This window comes from Rhinoderma darwinii, chromosome 11, assembly GCF_050947455.1.
Source record: "Rhinoderma darwinii isolate aRhiDar2 chromosome 11, aRhiDar2.hap1, whole genome shotgun sequence".
Lineage (NCBI taxonomy): Eukaryota > Metazoa > Chordata > Amphibia > Anura > Rhinodermatidae > Rhinoderma > Rhinoderma darwinii.
In genome coordinates, this window is record NC_134697.1 from 86,196,197 (window position 1) to 86,223,692 (window position 27,496).

Genomic DNA, 27,496 nt, shown 5'->3' on the forward strand with positions numbered 1-27,496 from the left:
ACGGGGACTTAATGCCGGTAATATGAAGGAACAGGGACATAAAGCCTGTAATATGTAGGAACATGGACATAATGCCTGTAATATGGGGGGAACAAGGACATAAAGCCTGTAATATGAAGGAACAGGGACATAATGCCTCGAAGATGAGGGAACAGGGACATAATGCCTGTAATATGAAGGAACAGGGACATGAAGCCTGTAATATGAAGGATCAGGGAAATAATTCCTGTAATATGAAGGAACAGGGACGTAATTCCGATAATATGAAGGAACAGGGACAAAATGCCTCTAATATGAAGGAACAGGGACATAATGTTGATAATATGAAGGAACAGGGAAATAATGCCGGTAATACGAAGGAACAGGGACATAATGCCAGTAAAATGAGGGAACAGGGACATATTGCCGGTAAGATGAGGGAACAGGGACAAAATGCCAATAAGATGAGGGAACAGGGACGTAATGGCGGTAATATGAAGGAACAGTGACGTAATGCCGATAATATGAGGGAACAGGGACATAATGCCGGTAAGATGAAGGGACAGGCACATAATGCCGGTTCAGATGAAGGAACAGGGACATAATGCCTGGTAGATGAGGGAACAGGGATATAAAGCCTGTAATATGAAGGAACAGGGACATAAAGCCTGTAATATGAAGGAACAGGGACATAATGCCTGTAATATGAGGGAACAAGGACATAAAGCCGGTAATATGAAGGAACAGGGACATAATGCCTCAAAGATTAGGGAACAGGGACATAATGACTGTAATATGAAGGAACAGGGACATAATGCCTGTAATATGAGGGAACAAGGACATAAAGCCGGTAATATGAAGGAACAGGGACATAATGCCTGTAATATGAAGGAACAGGGACATAATGCCTGTAATATGAAGGAACAGGGACATAATGCCTGTAATATGAAGGAACAGGGACATAATGCCGGTAATATGAAGGAAGAGGCACATAATGCTGGTAAGATGAGGGAACAGGGACATAATGCATGTAATATGAAGGAACAGGGACATAATGATGGTAATATAAAGGCACAGGGAAATAATGCCTGTAATATGAAGGAACAGGGACGTAATGCCGGTAATATGAGGGAACAGGGACATAATGCCTATATTATGAAGGAACAGGTACATAATGCCTGTAATATGAAGGAACAGGGACATAATGCCTCAAAGATTAGGGAACAGGGACATAATGACTGTAATATGAAGGAACAGGGACATAATGCCTGTAATATGAGGGAACAAGGACATAAAGCCGGTAATATGAAGGAACAGGGACATAATGCCTGTAATATGAAGGAACAGGGACATAATGCCTGTAATATGAAGGAACAGGGACATAATGCCTGTAATATGAAGGAACAGGGACATAATGCCGGTAATATGAAGGAAGAGGCACATAATGCTGGTAAGATGAGGGAACAGGGACATAATGCATGTAATATGAAGGAACAGGGACATAATGATGGTAATATAAAGGCACAGGGAAATAATGCCTGTAATATGAAGGAACAGGGACGTAATGCCGGTAATATGAGGGAACAGGGACATAATGCCTATATTATGAAGGAACAGGTACATAATGCCTGTAATATGAAGGAACAGGGACATAATGCCGGTAATATGATGGAACAGGGACAAAATGCCTATAATATGAAGGAACAGGAACATAATGCCTGTAATATGAAGGAACAGGGACATAATGCCGGTAATATGATGTAACAGGGACATAATGCCTGTAATATAAAGGAACAGGGACATAATGCCTGTAATATGAAGGAACAGGGACATAATGCCTGTAATATGAAGGAACAGGGACGTAATGCCTGTAATATGAAGGAATAGAGATTTAATGCCGGTAAGATGAAGGAACAGGGACATAATGCCTGTAATATGAAGGAATAGAGATTTAATGCCGGTAAGATGAAGGAACAGGGACATAATGCCGGAAATATGAAGGAACAGGGACATAATGCCTCGAAGATGAGGGAACAGGGACATATTACCGGCATTGTGTCCCTGTGCCCTCCTACACGGGAGATAATGCCAGTAATATGAAGGAACAGGGACATAATGCCTGTTACATAGTTACATAGTTAGTACGGCTGAAAAAAGACACATGTCCATCAAGTTCAACCAAGGGATGGGAAAAGGGAAGGAAAAATTTCTACACATAGCAGTTAATATTTTTTTGTTCTAGGAAATTATCTAACCCTTTTTTAAAGCCATCTACTGTCCCTTCTGTGACCAGCTCCTGCGGTAGGCTATTCCATAAATTCACCGTTCTTACTGTAAAGAAGCCTTGTCGCCTCTGCAGGTTGGACCTTTTTTTCTCCAGACGGAGGGAGCGCCCCCTTGTTTTTTGAGGGGGTTTTACAAGGAACAGGATATCACCATATTTTTTGTATGTGCCATTAATATATTTATATAAGTTAATCATGTCCCCCCTTAGTCGTCTTTTTTCAAGGCTAAATAGGTTTAATTCTTTCAATCTTTCCTCATAACTTAAATTCTCCATGCCCCTTATTAGCTTCGTTGCTCTTCTTTGTATTTTTTCCAACTCCAGGGCATCCTTTCTATGAACTGGAGCCCAGAACTGAACTGCATATTCTAGATGAGGCCTCACTAATGCTCTGTAAAGTGGCATTATTACATCCCTGTCCCGCGAGTCCATGCCTCTTTTAATACACGACAATATCCTGCTGGCCTTTGAAGCAGCTGATTGACACTGCATGCTGTTATTGAGTTTATGATTTACAAGAACACCCAGATCCTTCTCAACAAGTGAATCCGCCAGTGTAGCGCCCCCTAGGACATATGATGCATGCAGGTTGTTGGTACCCAGATGCATAACTTTACATTTATCTACATTAAACTTCATTTGCCAAGTGGACGCCCAAACACTTAGTTTGTTTAAATCTGCCTGCAATTCACAAACATCTTCCATAGTCTGAACTATATTACATAGCTTGGTGTCATCTGCAAAAATAGAAATAGTGCTATTAATATGTAATATGAAGGAACAGGGACATAATGCCGGTAATATGATGGAACAGGGAAATAATGCCGGTAATATGAAGGAACAGGGACGTAATGCCTCGAAGATGAGGGAACAGGGATATAATGCCTGTAATATGAAGGAACAGGGACATAATGCCTGTAATATGAAGGAACAGGGACATAATGCCGGTAATATGATGGAACAGGGACATAATGCCTATAACATGAAGGAACAGGAACATAATGCCTGTAATATGAAGGAACAGGGACATAATCCCGGTAATATGATGGAACAGGGACATAATGCCTGTAATATGAAGGAACAGGGACATAATGCCTGTAATATGAAGGAACAGGGACATAATGGCTGAAATATGAAGGAACAGGGACGTAATGCCTGTTATATGAAGGAACAGAGAAGTAATGCCGATAATATGAAGGAACATGGACATAATGCCGGTAAGTTGAGGGAACAGGGACATAATGCCTGTAATATGAAAGTACAAGGAGATAATGCCGGTAAGATGAGGGAACAGGGACGTAATGCCGATAATATTAACGAGCCGGGACTTAATGCCTGTAATATTAAGAAACAGGGACGTAATGCCGGTAATATGAAGGAATAGAGATTTAATGCCGGTAAGATGAAGGAACAGGCACATAATGCCGGTTCAGATGAGGGAACAGGGACATAATGCCGGTAAGATGAAGGAACAGGGACATAATAATGGAAATATGAAAGAACAAGGACATAATGTCGTTAATATGAAGGAACAGGGACAAAATGCCTGTGATATGAAGGAACAGGGATATAATGCCGGTAATATGAAGGAACAGGGATATAATGCCTCGAAGATGAGGGAACAGGGACATATTACCGGCATTATGTCCCTGTGCCCTCCTACACGGGACATAATGCCAGTAATATGAAGGAAGAGGGACATAATGCCTGTAATATGAAGGAACAGGGACATAATGCCGGTAATATGATGGAACAGGGACATAATGCCTGTAATATGAAGGAACATGGACATAATGCCTCGAAGATGAGGGAACAGGGACATAATGCCTGTAATATGAAGGAACAGGGACATAATGCCGGAAATATGAAAGAACAAGGACATAATGTCGTTAATATGAAGGAACAGGGACAAAATGCCTGTGATATGAAGGAACAGGGATATAATGCCGGTAATATGAAGGAACAGGGATATAATGCCTCGAAGATGAGGGAACAGGGACATATTACCGGCATTATGTCCCTGTGCCCTCCTACACGGGACATAATGCCAGTAATATGAAGGAAGAGGGACATAATGCCTGTAATATGAAGGAACAGGGACATAATGCCGGTAATATGATGGAACAGGGACATAATGCCTGTAATATGAAGGAACATGGACATAATGCCTCGAAGATGAGGGAACAGGGACATAATGCCTGTAATATGAAGGAACACTGACATAATGCCTGTAATATGAAGGAACAGGGACATAATGCCTCGAAGATGAGGGAACAGGGACATAATCCTGTAATATGAAGGAACAGGGACATAATGCCTGTAATATGAAGGAACAGGGACATAAAGCCTGTAATATGAAGGAACAGGGACATAATGCCTGTAATATGAAGGAACAGGGACATAATGCCTGTATTATGAAGGAACAGGGACATAATGCCGGTAATATGAAGGAAGAGGCACATAATGCTGGTAAGATGAGGGAACAGGGACATAATGCATGTAATATGAAGGAACAGGGACATAATGCCGGTAATATGAAGGAACAGGGACGTAATGCCGGTAATATGAGGGAACAGGGACATAATGCCTATAATATGAAGGAACAGGAACATAATGCCTGTAATATGAAGGAACAGGGACATAATGCCGGTAATATGATGGAACAGGGACATAATGCCTATAATATGAGGGAACAGGAACATAATGCCTGTAATATGAAGGAACAGGGACATAATGCCGGTAATATGATGGAACAGGGACATAATGCCTGTAATATGAAGGAACAGGGACATAATGCCTGTAATATGAAGGTACAGGGACATAATGCCTGTAATAAGAAGGAACAGGGACGTTATGCCGGTAATATGAAGGAACAGGGACATAAAGCCTCGAAAATGAGGGAACAGGGACATAATGCCTGTAATATGAAGGAACAGGGACATAATGCCTGTAATATGATGGAACAAGGACATAAAGCCGGTAATATGAAAGAACAGGGACATAATGCCTGTAATATGAAGGAACAGGGACATAATGCCTGTAATATGAAGGAACAGGGACATAATGCCGGTAATATGAAGGAACAGGGACATAATGCCGGTAATATGAAGGAAGAGGCACATAATGCTGGTAAGATGAGGGAACAGGGACATAATGCATGTAATATGAAGGAACAGGGACATAATGCCGGTAATATGAAGGAACAGGGACATAATGATGGTAATATAAAGGCACAGGGACGTAATGCCGGTAATATGAGAGGACATGGACATAATGCCTGTAATATGAAGGAACAGGGACATAATGCCGGTAATATGATGGAACAGGGACATAATGCCTGTAATATGAAGGAACAGGGACATAATGCCTGTAATATGAAGGAACAGGGACATAATGCCTGTAATATGAAGGAACAGGGACATAAAGCCTCGAAGATGAGGTAACAGGGACATAATGCCTGTAATATGAAGGAACAGGGACATAATGCCTGTAACATGATGGAACAAGGACATAAAGCCGGTAATATGAAGGAACAGGGACATAATGCCTGTAATATGAAGGAACAGGGACATAATGCCTGTAATATGAAGGAACAGGGACATAATGCCTGTAATACGAAGGAACAGGGACATAATGCCGGTAATATGAAGGAAGAGGGACATAATGCCTGTAATATGAAGGAACAGGGACATAATGCCTGTAATATGAAGGAACAGGGACATAAAGCCTCGAAGATGAGGCAACAGGGACATAATGCCTGTAATATGAAGGAACAGGGACATAATGCCTGTAACATGATGGAACAAGGACATAAAGCCGGTAATATGAAGGAACAGGGACATAATGCCTGTAATACGAAGGAACAGGGACATAATGCCGGTAATATGAAGGAAGAGGCACATAATGCTGGTAAGATGAGGGAACAGGGACATAATGCATGTAATATGAAGGAACAGGGACATAATGCCGGCAATATGAAAGAACAGGGACATAATGATGGTAATATAAAGGCACAGGGACGTAATGCCGGTAATATGAGAGGACATGGACATAATGCCGGTAATATGAAGGAACAAGGAAATAATGCCTGTAATATGATGGAACAGGGACATAATGCCGGTAATATGATGGAACAGGGACATAATGCCTGTAATATGAAGGAACAGGGACATAATGCCGGTAATATGATGGAACAGGGACATAATGCCTGTAATATGAAGGAACAGTGACATAATGCCTGTAATATAAAGGAACAGGGACATAATGCCTGTAATATGAAGGAACAGGGACATAATGCCTCGAAGATGAGGGAACAGGGACATAATGCCTGTAATATGAGGGAACAGGCGCATTATGCCGGTAATATGAAGGAACAGGGACATAATGCCTGTAATAGGAAGGAACAGGGACATAATGCCGGTAATATGAGGGAACAGGCGCATTATGCCGGTAATATGAAGGAACAGGGACATAATACCTGTAATATGAGGGAACAGGGACATAAAGCCGGTAATATGAAGGAACAAGGAAATAATGCCTATAATAATGAAGGAACAGGAACATAATGCCTGTAATATGAAGGAACAGGGACATAATGCCGGTAATATGATGGAACAGGGACATAATGCCTATAATATGAAGGAACAGGAAAATAATGCCTGTAATATGAAGGAACAGGGACATAATGCCGGTCATATGATGGAACAGGGACATAATGCCTGTAATATGAAGGAACAGGGACATAATGCCTGTAATATGAAGGAACAGGGACATAATGCCTGTAATATGAAGGAACAGGGACATAAAGCCTCGAAGATGAGGGAACAGGGACATAATGCCTGTAATATGAAGGAACAGGCACATAATGCTGGTAAGATGAGGGAACAGGGACATAGTGCCGGTAATGTGAAGAAACGGACATAATGTCGGTAATATGAAGGAACGGACATAATGTCGGTAATATGAAGGAACAGGCACATAATGCCGGTAATATGAAGGAACAAGGACATAATGCCGGTAATATGAAGGAACAAGGAAATAATGCCTATAATAATGAAGGAACAGGAACATAATGCCTGTAATATGAAGGAACAGGGACATAATGCCGGTAATATGAAGGAACAGGCACATAATGCCAGTAATATGAAGGAACAAGGACATAAAGCCTGTAATATGAAGGAACAGGGACATAATGCCTGTAATATGAGGGAACAAGGACATAAAGACCGTAATATGAAGGAACAGGGACATAATGCCTCGAAGATGAGGGAACAGGGACATAATGCCTGTAATATGAAGGAACAGGGACATGAAGCCTGTAATATGAAAGATCAGGGAAATAATGCCTGTAATATGTAGGAACAGGGACATAATGCAGGTAATATGATGAAACAGGGACATAATACCTGTAATATGAATGAATAGGGACATAATGCCTGTAATATGAAGGAACAGGGACATAATGCCTGTAATATGAAGGAACAGGGACATAATGTTGGTAATATGATGGAACAGGGACATAATACCTGTAATATGAAGGAACAGGGACATAATGCCAGTAAGATGAGGGAACAGGGACATATTGCCGGTAAGATGAGGGAACAGGGACAAAATGCTAATAAGATGAGGGAACAGGGACATATTGCCTGTAATATGAAGGAACAGAGACATAATGCCTGTAATATGAAGGAACAGGGACATAATGCCTGTAATATGATGGAACAAGGACATAAAGCCGGTAATATGAAGGAACAGGGACAAAATGCCTGTAATATGAAGGAACAGGGACATAATGCCTGTAATATGAAGGAACAGGGACATAATGCCTGTAATATGAAGGAACAGGGACATAATGCCGGTAATATGAAGGAAGAGGCACATAATGCTGGTAAGATGAGGGAACAGGGACATAATGCCTGTAATATGAAGGAACAGGGACATAATGCCTGTAATATGAAGGAACAGGGACATAATGCCGGTAATATGAAGGAAGAGGCACATAATGCTGGTAAGATGAGGGAACAGGGACATAATGCATGTAATATGAAGGAACAGGGACGTAATGCCGATAATATGAAGGAATAGGGATATAATGCCGGTAAGATGAAGGGACAGGCACATAATGCCGGTTCAGATGAAGGAACAGGGACATAATGCCTGGTAGGTGAGGGAACAGGGACATAAAGCCTGTAATATGAAGGAACAGGGACATAAAGCCTGTAATATGAAGGAACAGGGACATAATGCCTCGAAGATGAGGGAACAGAGACATAATGCCTGTAATATGAAGGAACAGGGACATAATGCCTGTAATATGAAGGAACAGGGACATAAAGCCTCGAAGATGAGGGAACAGGGACATAATGCCTGTAATATGAAGGAACAGGGACATAATGCCTGTAATATGATGGAACAAGGACATAAAGCCGGTAATATGAAGGAACAGGGACATAATGCCTGTAATATGAAGGAACAGGGACATAATGCCTGTAATATGAAGGAACAGGGACATAATGCCGGTAATATGAAGGAACAGGGACATAATGCCGGTAATATGGAGGAACAGGGACATAATGCCGGTAATATGATGGAACAGGGACATAATGCCTATAATATGAAGGAACAGGAACATAATGCCTGTAATATGGAGGAACAGGGACATAATGCCGGTCATATGATGGAACAGGGACATAATGCCTGTAATATGAAGGAACAGGGACATAATGCCTGTAATATGAAGGAACAGGGACATAATGCCTGTAATATGAAGGAACAGGGACATAATGCCTCGAAGATGAGGGAACAGGGACATAATGCCTGTAATATAAAGGAACAGGGACATAATGCCTGTAATATGAAGGAACAGGGACATAATGCCTGTAATATGAAGGAACAGGGACATAATGCCGGTAATATGAAGGAACAGGGACATAATGCCGGTAATATGATGGAACAGGGACATAATGCCTATAATATGAAGGAACAGGAACATAATGCCTGTAATATGGAGGAACAGGGACATAATGCCGGTCATATGATGGAACAGGGACATAATGCCTGTAATATGAAGGAACAGGGACATAATGCCTGTAATATGAAGGAACAGGGACATAATGCCGGTAATATGAAGGAAGAGGGACATAATGCCTGTAACATGATGGAACAAGGACATAAAGCCGGTAATATGAAGGAACAGGGACATAATGCCTGTAATATAAAGGAACAGGGACATAATGCCTGTAATATAAAGGAACAGGGACATAATGCCTGTAATACGAAGGAACAGGGACATAATGCCGGTAATATGAAGGAAGAGGCACATAATGCTGGTAAGATGAGGGAACAGGGACATAATGCATGTAATATGAAGGAACAGGGACATAATGCCGTCAATATGAAGGAACAGGGACATAATGATGGTAATATAAAGGCACAGGGACGTAATGCCCGTAATATGAGAGGACATGGACATAATGCCGGTAATATGAAGGAACAAGGAAATAATGCCTCGAAGATGAGGGAACAGGGACATAATGCCTGTAATATGAAGGAACAGGGACATAATGCCTGTAATATGATGGAACAAGGACATAAAGCCGGTAATATGAAGGAACAGGGACATAATGCCGGTAATATGAAGGAACAGGGACATAATGCCGGTAATATGATGGAACAGGACATAATGCCTATAATATGAAGGAACAGGAACATAATGCCTGTAATATGAAGGAACAGGGACATAATGCCGGTAATATGATGGAACAGGGACATAATGCCTGTAATATGAAGGAACAGGGACATAATGCCTGTAATATAAAGGAACAGGGACATAATTCCTGTAATATGAAGGAACAGGGACATAATGCCTCGAAGATGAGGGAACAGGGACATAATGCCTGTAATATGAAGGAACAGGGACATAATTCCTGTAATATGATGGAACAAGGACATAAAGCCGGTAATATGAAGGAACAGGGACATAATGCCTGTAATATGAAGGAACAGGGACATAATGCCTGTAATATGAAGGTAAAGGGACGTAATGCCGGTAATATGAAGGAAGAGGCACATAATGCTGGTAAGATGAGGGAACAGGGACATAATGCATGTAATATGAAGGAACAGGAACATAATGCCTGTAATATGAAGGAACAGGGACATAATGCCGGTAATATGAAGGAACAAGGAAATAATGCCTATAATATGAAGGAACAGGAACATAATGCCTGTAATATGAAGGAACAGGGACATAATGCCCGTAATATGATGGAACAGGGACATAATGCCTATAATATGAAGGAACAGGAACATAATGCCTGTAATATGAAGGAACAGGGACATAATGCCTGTAATATGTAGGAACAGGGACATAATGCCTGTAATATGAAGGAACAGGGACGTAATGCCTGTTATATGAAGGAACAGGGAAGTAATGCAGATAATATGAAGGAACAGGGACATAATGCCGGTAAGTTAAGGGAACAGGGACATAATGCCGGTAATATGAAAGTATAAGGAGATAATGTCGGTAATACGAAGGAACAGGGACATAATGCCAGTAAGATGAGGGAACAGGGACATATTGCCGGTAAGATGTGGGAACAGGGACAAAATGCCGGTAAGATGAGGGAACAGGGACAAATTGCCGGTAAGATGAGGGAACAGGGACGTAATGCCGGTAATATGAAGGAACAGGGACATAATGCCGGTAAGATGAAGGGACAAGCACATAATGCCGGTTCAGATGAAGGAACAGGGACATAATGCCTGGTAGATGAGGAAACATGGACATAAAGCATGTAATATGAAGGAACAGGGACATAATGCTTGTAATATGAGGGAACAAGGACATAAAGCCGGTAATATGAAGGAACAGGGACATAATGCCTCGAAGATGAGGGAACAGGGGCATAATGCCTGTAATATGAAAGAAAAGGGACATGAGGCCTGTAATACGAAGGATCAGGGATATAATGCTTGTAATATGAGGGAACAGGCGCATTATGCCGGTAATATGAAGGAACAGGGACATAATGCCTGTAATAGGAAGTAACAGGGACATAATGCCGGTTCAGATGAAGGAACAGGGACATAATGCCTGGTAGATGAGGGAACAGGGACATAAGGAACAGGGACATAAAACCTGTAATATCAAGGAACAGGGACATAATGCCTGTAATATGACGGAACAAGGACATAAAGCCGGTAATATGAAGGAACAGGGACATAATGCCTCGAAGATGAGGGAACAGGGGCATAATGCCTGTAATATGAAGAAACAGGGACATGAAGCCTGTAATATGAAGGATCAGGGACATAATGCCTGTAATATGAGGGAACAGGCGCATTATGCCGGTAATATGAAGGAACAGGGACATAATGCCAGTAATAGGAAGGAACAGGGACATAATGCCGGTAATATGATGGAACAGGGACATAATACCTGTAATATGAGGGAACAGGGACATAAAGCCGGTAATATGAAGGAACAGGGACATGTCCCTGTTTCCTCATCTTACAGGCATTATATCCCTGTTCCTTCATATTACCGGCTTTATGTCCCTGTTCCCTCATATTACAGACATTATATTACCGGCATTATGTCCCAGTACCCTACTAGAGGGGACATAATGCCAGTAATATGAGGGAACAGGGACATTATGCCGGTAATATGAGGGAACAGGGACATAGTGCCGGTAATAAGAAGGAACAGGCACATAATGCTGGTAAGATGAGGGAACAGGGACATAATGCCTTTAATATGAGGGAACAAGGACATAAAGACCGTAATATGAAGGAACAGGGACATAATGCCTCGAAGATGGGGGAACAGGGACATAATGGCTGTAATATGAAGGAACAGGGACATGAAGCCTGTAATATGAAGGATCAGGGAAATAATGCCTGTAATATGTAGGAACAGGGACATAATGCAGGTAATATGATGGAACAGGGACAGAATACCTGTAATATGAAGGAACAGGGACATAATGCCTGTAATATGAAGGAACAGGGACATAATGCCTGTAATATGAAGGAGCAGGGACATAATGTTGGTAATATGAAGGAACAGGGAAATAATGCCGGTAATACGAAGGAACAGGGACATAATGCCAGTAAGATGAGGGAACAGGGACATATTGCCGGTAAGATGAGGGAACAGGGACAAAATGCCAATAAGATGAGGAACAGGGACGTAATGCCGGTAATATGAAGGAACAGGGACGTAATGCCGATAATATGAAGGAACAGGGATATAATGCCGGTAAGATGAAGGGACAGGGACGTAATGCCGGTAATATGAAGGAACAGGGACGTAATGCCGATAATATGAAGGAACAGGGATATAATGCCGGTAAGATGAAGGGACAGGCACATAATGCCGGTTCAGATGAAGGAACAGGGACATAATGCCTGGTAGGTGAGGGAACAGGGACATAAAGCCTGTAATATGAAGGAACAGGGACATAATGCCTCGAAGATCAGGGAACAGAGACATAATGCCTGTAATATGAAGGAACAGGGACATAATGCCTGTAATATGATGGAACAAGGACATAAAGCCGGTAATATGAAGGAACAGGGACATAATGCCTGTAATATGAAGGAACAGGGACATAATGCCTGTAATATGAAGGAACAGGGACATAATGCCTGTAATACGAAGGAACAGGGACATAATGCCGGTAATATGAAGGAAGAGGCACATAATGCTGGTAAGATGAGGGAACAGGGACATAATGCATGTAATATGAAGGAACAGGGACATAATGCCGGCAATATGAAGGAACAGCGACATAATGATGGTAATATAAAGGCACAGGGACGTAATGCCGGTAATATGAGAGGATATGGACATAATGCCGGTAATATGAAGGAACAAGGAAATAATGCCTCGAAGATGAGGGAACAGGGACATAATGCCTGTAATATGAAGGAACAGGGACATAATGCCTGTAATATGATGGAACAAGGACATAAAGCCGGTAATATGAAGGAACAGGGACATAATGCCGGTAATATGAAGGAACAGGGACATAATGCCGGTAATATGATGGAACAGGGACATAATGCCTATAATATGAAGGAACAGGAACATAATGCCTGTAATATGAAGGAACAGGGACATAATGCCGGTAATATGATGGAACAGGGACATAATTCCTGTAATATGAAGGAACAGGGACATAATGCCTGTAATATGAAGGAACAGGGACATAATGCCTGTAATATGAAGGAACAGGGACATAAAGCCTCGAAGATGAGGGAACAGGGACATAATGCCTGTAATATGAAGGAACAGGGACATAATGCCTGTAATATGATGGAACAAGGACATAAAGCCGGTAATATGAAAGAACAGGGACATAATGCCTGTAATATGAAGGAACAGGGACATAATGCCTGTAATATGAAGGAACAGGGACATAATGCCGGTAATATGAAGGAACAGGGACATAATGCCGGTAATATGAAGGAAGAGGCACATAATGCTGGTAAGATGAGGGAACAGGGACATAATGCATGTAATATGAAGGAACAGGGACATAATGCCGGTAATATGAAGGAACAGGGACATAATGATGGTAATATAAAGGCACAGGGACGTAATACCGGTAATATGAGAGGACATGGACATAATGCCGGTAATATGAAGGAACAAGGAAATAATGCCTATAATAATGAAGGAACAGAGACATAATGCCGGTAATATGAAGGAACAGGGACATAATGCCGGTAATATGATGGAACAGGGACATAATGCCTATAATATGAAGGAACAGGAACATAATGCCTGTAATATGAAGGAACAGGGACATAATGCCGGTAATATGATGGAACAGGGACATAATGCCTGTAATATGAAGGAACAGGGACATAATGCCTGTAATATGAAGGAACAGGGACATAATGCCTGTAATATGAAGGAACAGGGACATAAAGCCTCGAAGATGAGGTAACAGGGACATAATGCCTGTAATATGAAGGAACAGGGACATAATGCCTGTAACATGATGGAACAAGGACATAAAGCCGGTAATATGAAGGAACAGGGACATAATGCCTGTAATATGAAGGGACATAATGCTTGTAATATGAAGGAACAGGGACATAATGCCTGTAATACGAAGGAACAGGGACATAATGCCGGTAATATGAAGGAAGAGGGACATAATGCCTGTAATATGAAGGAACAGGGACATAATGCCTGTAATATGAAGGAACAGGGACATAAAGCCTCGAAGATGAGGCAACAGGGACATAATGCCTGTAATATGAAGGAACAGGGACATAATGCCTGTAACATGATGGAACAAGGACATAAAGCCGGTAATATGAAGGAACAGGGACATATTGCCTGTAATACGAAGGAACAGGGACATAATGCCGGTAATATGAAGGAAGAGGCACATAATGCTGGTAAGATGAGGGAACAGGGACATAATGCATGTAATATGAAGGAACAGGGACATAATGCCGGCAATATGAAAGAACAGGGACATAATGATGGTAATATAAAGGCACAGGGACGTAATGCCGGTAATATGAGAGGACATGGACATAATGCCGGTAATATGAAGGAACAAGGAAATAATGCCTGTAATATGATGGAACAGGGACATAATGCCGGTAATATGATGGAACAGGGACATAATGCCTGTAATATGAAGGAACAGGGACATAATGCCGGTAATATGATGGAACAGGGACATAATGCCTGTAATATGAAGGAACAGGGACATAATGCCTGTAATATAAAGGAACAGGGACATAATGCCTGTAATATGAAGGAACAGGGACATAATGCCTCGAAGATGAGGGAACAGGGAAATAATGCCTGTAATATGAAGGAACAGGGACATAATGCCTGTAATATGATGGAACAGGGACATAATGCCTATAATATGAAGGAACAGGAACATAATGCCTGTAATATGAAGGAACAGGGACATAATGCCGGTAATATGATGGAACAGGGACATAATCCCTGTAATATGAAGGAACAGGGACATAATGCCTGTAATATAAAGGAACAGGGACATAATGCCTGTAATATGAAGGAACAGGGACATAATGCCTCGAAGATGAGGGAACAGGGACATAATGCCTGTAATATGAAGGAACAGGGACATAATGCCTGTAATATGATGGAACAAGGACATAAAGCCGGTAATATGAAGGAACAGGGACATAATGCCTGTAATATGAAGGAACAGGGACATAATGCCTGTAATATGAAGGTAAAGGGACGTAATGCCGGTAATATGAAGGAAGAGGCACATAATGCTGGTAAGATGAGGGAACAGGGACATAATGCATGTAATATGAAGGAACAGGAACATAATGCCTGTAATATGAAGGAACAGGGACATAATGCCGGTAATATGAAGGAACAAGGAAATAATGCCTATAATATGAAGGAACAGGAACATAATGCCTGTAATATGAAGGAACAGGGACATAATGCCCGTAATATGATGGAACAGGGACATAATGCCTATAATATGAAGGAACAGGAACATAATGCCTGTAATATGAAGGAACAGGGACATGATGCCTGTAATATGTAGGAACAGGGACATAATGCCTGTAATATGTAGGAACAGGGACATAATGCCTGTAATATGAAGGAACAGGGACGTAATGCCTGTTATATGAAGGAACAGGGAAGTAATGCAGATAATATGAAGGAACTGGGACATAATGCCGGTAAGTTAAGGGAACAGGGACATAATGCCGGTAATATGAAAGTATAAGGAGATAATGTCGGTAATACGAAGGAACAGGGACATAATGGCAGTAAGATGAGGGAACAGGGACATATTGCCGGTAAGGTGTGGGAACAGGGACAAATTGCCGGTAAGATGAGGGAACAGGGACGTAATGCCGGTAATATGAAGGAACAGGGACATAATGCCGGTAAGATGAAGGGACAAGCACATAATGCCGGTTCAGATGAAGGAACAGGGACATAAAGCCTGTAATATGAAGGAACAGGGACATAATGCTTGTAATATGAGGGAACAAGGACATAAAGCCGGTAATATGAAGGAACAGGGACATAATGCCTCGAAGATGAGGGAACAGGGGCATAATGCCTGTAATATGAAGAAACAGGGACATGAAGCCTGTAATATGAAGGATCAGGGACATAATGCCTGTAATATGAGGGAACAGGCGCATTATGCCGGTAATATGAAGGAACAGGGACATAATGCCGGTAATATGATGGAACAGGGACATAATACCTGTAATATGAGGGAACAGGGACATAAAGCCGGTAATATGAAGGAACAGGGACATGTCCCTGTTTCCTCATCTTACAGGCATTATATCCCTGTTCCTTCATATTACCGGCTTTATGTCCTTGTTCCCTCATATTACAGACATTATATTACCGGCATTATGTCCCAGTACCCTACTAGAGGGGACATAATGCCAGTAATATGAGGGAACAGCGACATTATGCCGGTAATATGAGGGAACAGGGACATAGTGCCGGTAATAAGAAGGAACAGGCACATAATGCTGGTAAGATGAGGGAACAGGGACATAATGCCTTTAATATGAGGGAACAAGGACATAAAGACCGTAATATGAAGGAACAGGGACATAATGCCTCGAAGATGAGGGAACAGGGACATAATGGCTGTAATATGAAGGAACAGGGACATGAAGCCTGTAATATGAAGGATCAGGGAAATAATGCCTGTAATATGTAGGAACAGGGACATAATGCAGGTAAAATGATGGAACAGGGACAGAATACCTGTAATATGAAGGAACAGGGACATAATGCCTGTAATATGAAGGAACAGGGACATAATGCCTGTAATATGAAGGAGCAGGGACATAATGTTGGTAATATGAAGGAACAGGGAAATAATGCCGGTAATACGAAGGAACAGGGACATAATGCCAGTAAGATGAGGGAACAGGGACATATTGCCGGTAAGATGAGGGAACAGGGACAAAATGCCAATAAGATGAGGAACAGGGACGTAATGCCGGTAATATGAAGGAACAGGGACGTAATGCCGATAATATGAAGGAACAGGGATATAATGCCAGTAAGATGAAGGGACAGGCACATAATGCCGGTTCAGATGAAGGAACAGGGACATAATGCCTGGTAGGTGAGGGAACAGGGACATAAAGCCTGTAATATGAAGGAACAGGGACATAAAGTTTGTAATATGAAGGAACAGGGACATAATGCCTCGAAGATCAGGGAACAGAGACATAATGCCTGTAATATGAAGGAACAGGGACATAATGCCTGTAATATGATGGAACAAGGACATAAAGCCGGTAATATGAAGGAACAGGGACATAATGCCTGTAATATGAAGGAACAGGGACATAATGCCTGTAATATGAAGGAACAGGGACATAATGCCTGTAATACGAAGGAACAGGGACATAATGACGGTAATATGAAGGAAGAGGCACATAATGCTGGTAAGATGAGGGAACAGGGACATAATGCATGTAATATGAAGGAACAGGGACATAATGCCGGCAATATGAAGGAACAGGGACATAATGATGGTAATATAAAGGCACAAGGACGTAATGCCGGTAATATGAGAGGACATGGACATAATGCCGGAAATATGAAGGAACAAGGAAATAATGCCTCGAAGATGAGGGAACAGGGACATAATGCCTGTAATATGAAGGAACAGGGACATAATGCCTGTAATATGATGGAACAAGGACATAAAGCCGGTAATATGAAGGAACAGGGACATAATGCCGGTAATATGAAGGAACAGGGACATAATGCCGGTAATATGATGGAACAGGAACATAATGCCTATAATTTGAAGGAACAGGAACATAATGCCTGTAATATGAAGGAACAGGGACATGAAGCCTGTAATATGAAGGATCAGGGACATAATGCCTGTAATATGAGGGAACAGGCGCATTATGCCGGTAATATGAAGGAACAGGGACATAATGCCTGTAATAGGAAGGAACAGGGACATAATGCCGGTAATATGATGGAACAGGGACATAATACCTGTAATATGAGGGAACAGGGACACAAAGCCGGTAATATGAAGGAACAGGGACATGTCCCTGTTTCCTCATCTTACAGGCATTATATCCCTGTTCCTTCTTATTACCGGCACTATGTCCCTGTTCCCTCATATTACCAGCATTATGTGCCTGTTCCTTCTTATTACCGGCACTATGTCCCTGTTCCCTCATATTACAGACATTATATTACCGGCATTATGTCCCAGTACCCTACTAGAGGGGACATAATGCCAGTAATATGAGGGAACAGGGACATTATGCCGGTAATATGAGGGAACAGGGACATTGTGCCGGTAATAAGAAGGAACAGGCACATAATGCTGGTAATATGAGGGAACAGGGACATAGTGCCGGTAATTTGAAGGAACGGACATAATGTCGGTAATATGAAGGAACGGACATAATGTCGGTAATATGAAGGAACAGGCACATAATGCTGGTAAGATGAGGGAACAGGGACATATTGCATGTAATATGAAGGAACAGGGACATAATGCCTGTAATATGAAGGAACAGGGACATAATGCCGGTAATATGAAGGAAGAGGCACATAATGCTGGTAAGATGAGGGAACAGGGACATAATGCATGTAATATGAAGGAACAGGGACATAATGCCGGTAATATGAAGGAACAGGGACATAATGATGGTAATATAAAGGCACAGGGACATTATGCCTGTAATATGAAGGAACAGGGACATAATGCCTGTAATTTGAAGGAACGGACATAATGTCGGTAATATGAAGGAACGGACATAATGTCGGTAATATGAAGGAACAGGCACATAATGCTGGTAAGATGAGGGAACAGGGACATATTGCATGTAATATGAAGGAACAGGGACATAATGCCTGTAATATGAAGGAACAGGGACATAATGCCGGTAATATGAAGGAAGAGGCACATAATGCTGGTAAGATGAGGGAACAGGGACATAATGCATGTAATATGAAGGAACAGGAACATAATGCCTGTAATATGAAGGAACAGGGACATAATGCCGGTCATATGATGGAACAGGGACATAATGCCTGTAATATGAAGGAACAGGGACATAATGCCTGTAATATGAAGGAACAGGGACATAATGCCTGTAATATGAAGGAACAGGGACATAATGCCTGTAATATGAAGGAACAGGGACATAATGCCTGTAATATGAAGGAACAGGGACATAATGCCTGTAATATGAAGGGACAGGGACATAATGCCTGTAATATGAAGGAACAGGGACATAAAGCCTCGAAGATGAGGAAACAGGGACATAATGCCTGTAATATGAAGGAACAGGGACATAATGCCTGTAATATGAAGGAACAGGGACATAATGCCTGTAATATGAAGGAACAGGGACATAATGCCTGTAATATGAAGGAACAGGGACATAAAGCCTCGAAGATGAGGGAACAGGGACATAATGCCTGTAATATGAAGGAACAGGGACATAATGCCTGTAACATGATGGAACAAGGACATAAAGCCGGTAATATGAAGGAACAGGGACATAATGCCTGTAATATGAAGGAACAGGGACATAATGCCTGTAATATGAAGGAACAGGGACATAATGCCTGTAATACGAAGGGACAGGGACATAATGCCGGTAATATGAAGGAAGAGGCACATAATGTTGGTAAGATGAGGGAACAGGGACATAATGCATGTAATATGAAGGAACAGGGACATAATGCCGGCAATATGAAGGAACAGGGACATAATGAAGGTAATATAAAGGCACAGGGACGTAATGCCGGTAATATGAGAGGACATGGACATAATGCCGGTAATATGAGGGAACAAGGAAATAATGCCTATAATAATGAAGGAACAGGAACATAATGCCTGTAATATGAAGGAACAGGGACATAATGCCGGTAATATGATGGAACAGGGACATAATGCCTATAATATGAAGGAACAGGAACATAATGCCTGTAATATGAAGGAACAGGTACATAATGCCGGTAATATGATGGAACAGGGACATAATACCTGTAATATGAAGGAACAGGGACATAATGCCTGTAATATGAAGGAACAGGGACATAATGCCTGTAATATGAAGGAACAGGGACATAATGCCTGTAATATGAAGGAACAGGGACATAAAGCCTCGAAGATGAGGGAACAGGGACATAATGCCTGTAATATGAAGGAACAGGGACATAATGCCTGTAACATGATGGAACAAGGACATAAAGCCGGTAATATGAAGGAACAGGGACATAATGCCTGTAATATGAAGGAACAGGGACATAATGCCTGTAATATGAAGGAACAGGGACATAATGCCTGTAATACGAAGGAACAGGGACATAATGCTGGTAATATGAAGGAAGAGGCACATAATGCTGGTAAGATGAAGGAACAGGGACATAATGCCGGCAATATGAAGGAACAGGGACATAATGATGGTAATATAAAGGCACAGGGACATAATGCCTGTAATATGATGGAACAAGGACATAAAGCCGGTAATATGAAGGAACAGGGACATAATGCCTGTAATATGAAGGAACAGGGACATAATGCCTGTAATATGAAGGTACAGGGACGTAATGCCGGTAATATGAAGGAAGAGGCACATAATGCTGGTAAGATGAGGGAACAGGGACATAATGCATGTAATATGAAGGATCAGGGACATAATGCCGGTAATATGAAGGAACAAGGAAATAATGCCTATAATATGAAGGAACAGGAACATAATGCCTGTAATATGAAGGAACAGGGACATAATGCCCGTAATATGATGGAACAGGGACATAATGCCTATAATATGAAGGAACAGGAACATAATGCCTGTAATATGAAGGAACAGGGACATAATGCCGGTAATACGATGGAACAGGGACATAATGCCTGTAATATGAAGGAACAGGGACATAATGCCTGTAATATGTAGGAACAGGGACATAATGCCTGTAATATGAAGGAACAGGGACGTAATGCCTGTTATATGAAGGAACAGGGAAGTAATGCCGATAATATGAAGGAACAGGGACATAATGCCGGTAAGTTAAGGGAACAGGGACATAATGCCGGTAATATGAAAGTACAAGGAGATAATGTCGGTAATACGAAGGAACAGGGACATAATGCCGGTAATATGAGGGAACAGGGACATAATGCCGGTAATATGAAGGAACAGGAACGTAATGCCGGTAATATGAAGAAACAGGGTCGTAATGCCGGTAATATGAAGGAACAGGGACGTAATGCCGATAATATGAAGGAATAGAGATATAATGCCCGTAAGATGAAGGAACAGAGACATATTGCCGGTAATATGAATGAACTGTGACATAATGTTGGTAATATGAAGGAACAGGGAAATAATAACGGTAATACGAAGGAACAGGGACATAAACCAGTAAGATGAAGGAACAGGGACATATTGCCGGTTAGATGTGGGAACAGGAACATAATGCCGGTAAGATGAAGGGACAGGCACATAATGCCGGTAATATGAAAGAACAAGGACATAATGTTGGTAATATGAAGGAACAGGGAAATAATGCCGGTAATACGAAGGAACAGGGACATAAACCAGTAAGATGAGGGAACAGGGACATATTGCTGGTAAGATGTGGGAACAGGGACAAAATGCCGGTAAGATGAGGGAACAGGGACGTAATGCCGCTAATATGAAGGAACAGGGACATAATGGTGGTAATATGAAGGAACAAGGACATAATGCCGGTAATAAGAAGGAACAGGCACATAATGCTGGTAAGATGAGGGAACAGGGACATAGTGCCGGTAAAAAGAAGGAACAGGCACAGGCACATAATGCTGGTAAGATGAGGAAACAGGGACATAATGCCTGTAATACGAAGGAACAGGAACATAATGCCGGTAATATGAAGGAACAGGGACAAAATGATGGTAAGATGAGGGAACAGGGAAATAATGCATGTAATTTGAAGGAACGGACATAATGCCTGTAATATGAAGGAACAGGGACATAATGCCAGTAATATGAAGGAATAGGGACATAATGCCTGTAATATGAAGGAACAAGGACATAAAGCCTGTAATATGAAGGAACAGGGACATAATGCCTGTAATATGAAGGAACAGAGACATAATTCCTGTAATATGAAGGAACAGGGACGTAATGCCTGTTATATGAAGGTACAGGGAGGTAATGCCGGTAATATGAAGGAACAGGGAAATAATGTCGGTAATATGAGGGAACAGGGACATAATGCCGGTAATATAAGGGAACAGGGACATAATGCCGGTAATATGAAGGAACAGGGACATAATGCCGGTAATATGAGGGAACAGGGACATAATGCCGGTAATATGAGGGAACAAGGACATAATGCCGGTAATATGAAGGAACAGGGACATAATGCCGGTAATATGAAGGAACAGGAACGTAATGCCGGTAATATGAAGAAACAGGGTCGTAATGCCGGTAATATGAAGGAACAGGGACATAATGTTGGTAATATGAAGGAACAGGGAAATAATGCCGGTAATACGAAGGAACAGGGACATAAACCAGTAAGATGAGGGAACAGGGACATATTGCCGGTAAGATGTGGGAACAGGGACAAAATGCCGGTAAGATGAGGGAACAGGGACGTAATGCCGCTAATATGAAGGAACAGGGACATAATGCCTGTAAGATGAAGGAACAGGGACATAATGCCGATAATATGAAGGAACAGCGACATAATACCTGTAATATGAAGGAACAGGGACATAATGCCGATAATATGAAGGAGCCGGGACGTAATGGCGGTAATATGAAGGAACAGGGACATAATGCCTGTAATATGAACAAGGACATAATGCCGGTAATATGAAGGAACAGGGACATAATGCCGGTAATATGAAGGAACAGGGACATAATGCCGGTAATATGAAGGAACAGGGATGCCATGCCGGTAATATGAAGGAACAGGGATATAATGCCGGTAAAAGGAGGGAACAGGGACATAATCCCGGTAATATGAAGCAACAGGGACATAATGCCTGGAAGATGAGGGAACAGGGACATAATGCAAGTAATATGAGGAAACAGGGTCATAATGCCGGTCACATGAGAGGACAGGGACATAATGCCGGTAATATGAGGGAACAGGAACATAATGCCGGTCACATGAGAGGACAGGGACATAATGCCGATAATATGAGGGAACAGGAACATAAAGCCGGTCACATGAGAGGACAGGGACATAATGCCGGTAATATGAGGGAACAGGAACATAATGCCGGTCACATGAGAGGACAGGGACATAATGCCGGTAATTCGGGAACAATACGGATGTAATAAAGACGTGTTACATGTTTGTACGTCACCACCTTTATACTGGAGATTGGCAGCGGACGTTGGAATTGTGCGTTTCACGGTATCGTTGGATGGAGAAGAATCAGCCCGTGCAGCCCGCAGATAACAAGCCCCTAATGCAGCAACAGCTCTGCGCTATCACACCCGGGAATGTCCCCCCATATCCTGCAGCATGAAGGAGCGGCTGCACGGACTGAACGACTCTTCCAGACATGGGAGACCAGCGGGAATAAAGACATGTGCACGAATAAGCACAAGATGGAGGCGGCAGCTCTGTTGTATACTTGGTGGGGGCTCTTAGAAGAGCCTTTGGGTTCTTACTGCAGGGACGGGGCACATTACTTGGAGCCTAATGAGAAGAATCCGCCGCTGCTGCTTTATTTCTGCTCCATTCGAGTTCAGGCGGGAGATGTTCCTATTGGTAGAGACGGAGGAGGGGGCGTGGTGTTATCTGCGAGTCTATAGAAATATTCTACTTCCTCATTGGCTACAGTGTCTGGCGCTGAATACAAGTTTTAGATGCGGCCAATCAGAGAAGAAGCCCTCTGCTCCATCTGGGTATAAGAAGTGACGGTCGGAGCGCAGTCGTTAGATTTGATCAGATAATAGAGATGTCTGGAAGAGGAAAGCAAGGAGGCAAAGTGCGGGCTAAAGCCAAGACCCGCTCATCCCGGGCAGGACTTCAGTTCCCTGTCGGTCGTGTGCACAGACTTCTCCGCAAGGGCAACTACGCTCAGAGGGTCGGCGCCGGCGCTCCGGTATACATGGCAGCTGTGCTTGAATATCTGACCGCTGAGATCCTGGAACTGGCCGGAAATGCCGCCCGGGACAACAAGAAGACTCGAATCATCCCCCGTCACCTGCAGCTGGCCGTGCGCAATGACGAGGAGCTCAACAAACTGCTGGGTGGTGTGACCATCGCTCAGGGAGGCGTCCTGCCCAACATCCAGGCCGTTCTTCTGCCCAAGAAGACCGAGAGCAGCAAAAGCGCCAAGAGCAAGTGAGCGCCGCTTATCCCACATTTAGCCACAAAGGCTCTTTTAAGAGCCGCCCACATGGTCCTTAGAACAGAGCTCTCACCGCTGATCTCCGATATGTAAACTTTCTGCGCCAGATAAGTGGCTCTGATTGTACAGAGCACTAGCCAGCAGGAGGGGGCGACAACCTCCATTATGAGTTCATATACCGCTGGGATAAACATTGAAGAGGAAGCCGTAGGGAGGTTGGGGGGTGCAGAACTGCTGCGTTACTCATGACCTTTACATTCACTATTGCCTCGTGTAGATGGTGGCGCCGTCCTCATTGGTCCAGGTGAAGACGACTCTGGTGTCTTGAGTGTATGTCGTGTAATTGTAATACAGGTGATGCAGACTGAAGTGTGTTCTCTATCAAGTTATTGTAGTACAGGCGGAGCAGACTGGTGTCTTCTCTGTGCTGGTTTATTGTAGAAGAGTAGCAGCAGACTCTAGTGTCTCGTCTAGTAATTGTAATACAAGTGGAACAGCCTCCAGTTCAGGGGTCTCAAACTCGGCCGGGTAAGTGGGCCACATATATGAATAAATAGAAGTTGACGGGCTGCATTTCAGCAATCAAGTGTCGCTAAGCGTTTGGCAGACACACAAATGTCATGATTGGGCAGCCCCTTTTAAGATGGTGCCACAGAGTCCTCTAAAGATGCTGCCACAGTGCCCTCTGTAGATAATGCCACACACCCCTAGATGCTGCCACGGTGCCCTCGGTAGATGCTGCCACGGTGCCATCGGTAGATGCTGCCACGGTGCCCTCGGTAGATGCTGCCACAGTGCCTTATATGGACAGTGATGTCAGGGGCTTGCCCAGAGCAGGAGTCCCAGAGCAGAGTCGATTCTAGCAATCTGCCTGGGACTCCAGCTGTGCTCCTGACATCACTGTCCTTATGTGGACAGCGATGTCAGGGGATTCCACAGAGTCCCAGAGCAGAGCCTATACTAGCGCTCTGCCAGGGACTCCGCTCTGGGAAAGACCATGACAACACTGTCCATATATGGACAGCGATGTCAGGGATTTCCACAGAATCCCGGAGTAGAGCTTATACTAGCGCTCTGCCAGGGACTCCGCTCTGGGAAAGACTATGACAACACTGTCCAGATATGGACAGCGATGTCAGGGAATTCCACAGAGTCCCGGAGCAGAGCCTGTATTAGCGGCTCTGTGTCCCGCGGGCCGAGTGCTTGAGACCCCTGCTCTAGTTCTAGTCTTTTCCGGCTCATTGTAGTAAAATAGGAGCATTCTGGTGTCTTGTCTGTGCTGGGTAATTTGAATACAGGTGGAGCAGACTATGGTGTCTTGTCTGTGCTGGGTAATTTGAATACAGGTGGAGCAGACTATGGTGTCTTGTCTGTGCCTGGTCATACTATTACGAAAGGAGCAGTCGCTGGTGTCTTTCCTGTGCTGGGTTATTGTAATACAGGTGGAGCAGATTCTAGCGTACTGTATGTGCTGGGACTTGGGTTCTTGTAATACAGGTGGAGCGTACTCTAATGTCCTGTCTGTTACAGTACACTAGAATCTGTTCACCTGTATTCATAAAACCCAGCACATACGTATTGATGTAATACAGATGGAAGTAGACTCTGGTGTCTATTCTGTGCGGGGTTATTGTATTACATCTGAAGCAAACTATAGTTGCTCGTCTGTTCTGGTTTATTGTAATACAGGTGGAGCAAACGTTGTTGTTTCTTTTTTTTGGTGCAAGGTTATTGTAGCCGCAAACTCTAGTGTGTTTAGTCGTTATTGTAATTGCCTGGTTATTGGAGGAGCAGTCTCTGGTCACGCTAGAACAGGGACATAATACGGTAATAACGCGGCGTCCTGAAAGTTTTCCTGGAGAACGTCATCCGTGACGCCGTCACCTACACCGAGCACGCTAAGAGGAAGACCGTCACCGCTATGGACGTGGTGTACGCGCTCAAACGCCAGGGCCGCACACTCTACGGCTTCGGAGGTTAATTCCGCTCCTGCTCAGCTCCATCTTACACAACACAAAGGCTCTTCTCAGAGCCGCCACATCATCTATAGATCAGCTATGATGTCTGCTGGTGACCGCTCGTTTATAATCTGAGCAGCGACCTTCTACTTCTATATACACGGGGGTAGGGGCTTCAGTATCACGTCGGTCTTCCAGTGAGGAGCCGGATATGTGGACCGCAGTGTGTCCCCTAATAGCGTCCTAGAAGCAGCTGACTGAATTCCGTCTTAGACCAGGGAATGTTAATCTGAAGGGAAAGAGTGCCTTAGTGCTATACTTGCTGCTGAGTGATCCTCCGGCAGGAAAACACATCCTCGTAGCGGCGCTGCCGGACGCCGTTTGTGCCGATGCCTGCATGTACAGGAGTGGCAGAAACTCACTGCTGAATATCCGCACGAGCAGTGGATCAAACAGCTGACTTGCGGTGTTGCTTCTTCGGCGTCCAGCTTGCTGCTGGGCAACGTGCTTTCCGCAATCCTTGGAGAGAGGGCCAGTGTTTTCTTAGCTGCTGTCACTGCTACTAATGTTACGAGATTCTTACAACAAACCATAAATCTGTTACTGGGACCAACTTTGACACACGTATCGGCTCGTATTGCTTCGTATCTCATTCTGCCGGACGGCTGGGATTAATAAGGCTGCTGGCAATAAATCTGTTAACCTCTAGTAGTAATAATGAATCAGTCTGCTGTCCCTATATAGGACTCACTTTATTACAGTAACGCGTGCAGTTTCTTGCAGAGCAACATTTAATGAGACGCTTTCAATGAATGAAAAATGACAAGCTGATACGGCATTTTTCAAGCGCAAAAACCAATGTTGGAGGGGCCGTGTTTTCCAAGCTGCTCTCATTGCTACAAATGTTACGA

General features: G+C 43.0%; 1 protein-coding gene across 1 annotated transcript; it reads left to right on the forward strand.

The window, feature by feature from the left end:
• The first annotated feature begins 24,231 nt into the window (after positions 1-24,231).
• On the forward strand, positions 24,232-24,624 carry LOC142663775 (histone H2A type 1-like). The gene has a single exon (XM_075842609.1). The coding sequence runs from the start codon at positions 24,232-24,234 to the stop codon at positions 24,622-24,624; it is 393 nt and encodes a 130-aa protein (XP_075698724.1).
• Positions 24,625-27,496: the final 2,872 nt, after the last annotated feature.

What these genes read in the sequence shown, in the direction of transcription:
- LOC142663775 (XM_075842609.1), top strand. Translation starts at nt 24,232, where the DNA reads ATGTCTGGAAGAGGAAAGCAAGGAGGCAAAGTGCGGGCTAAAGCCAAG.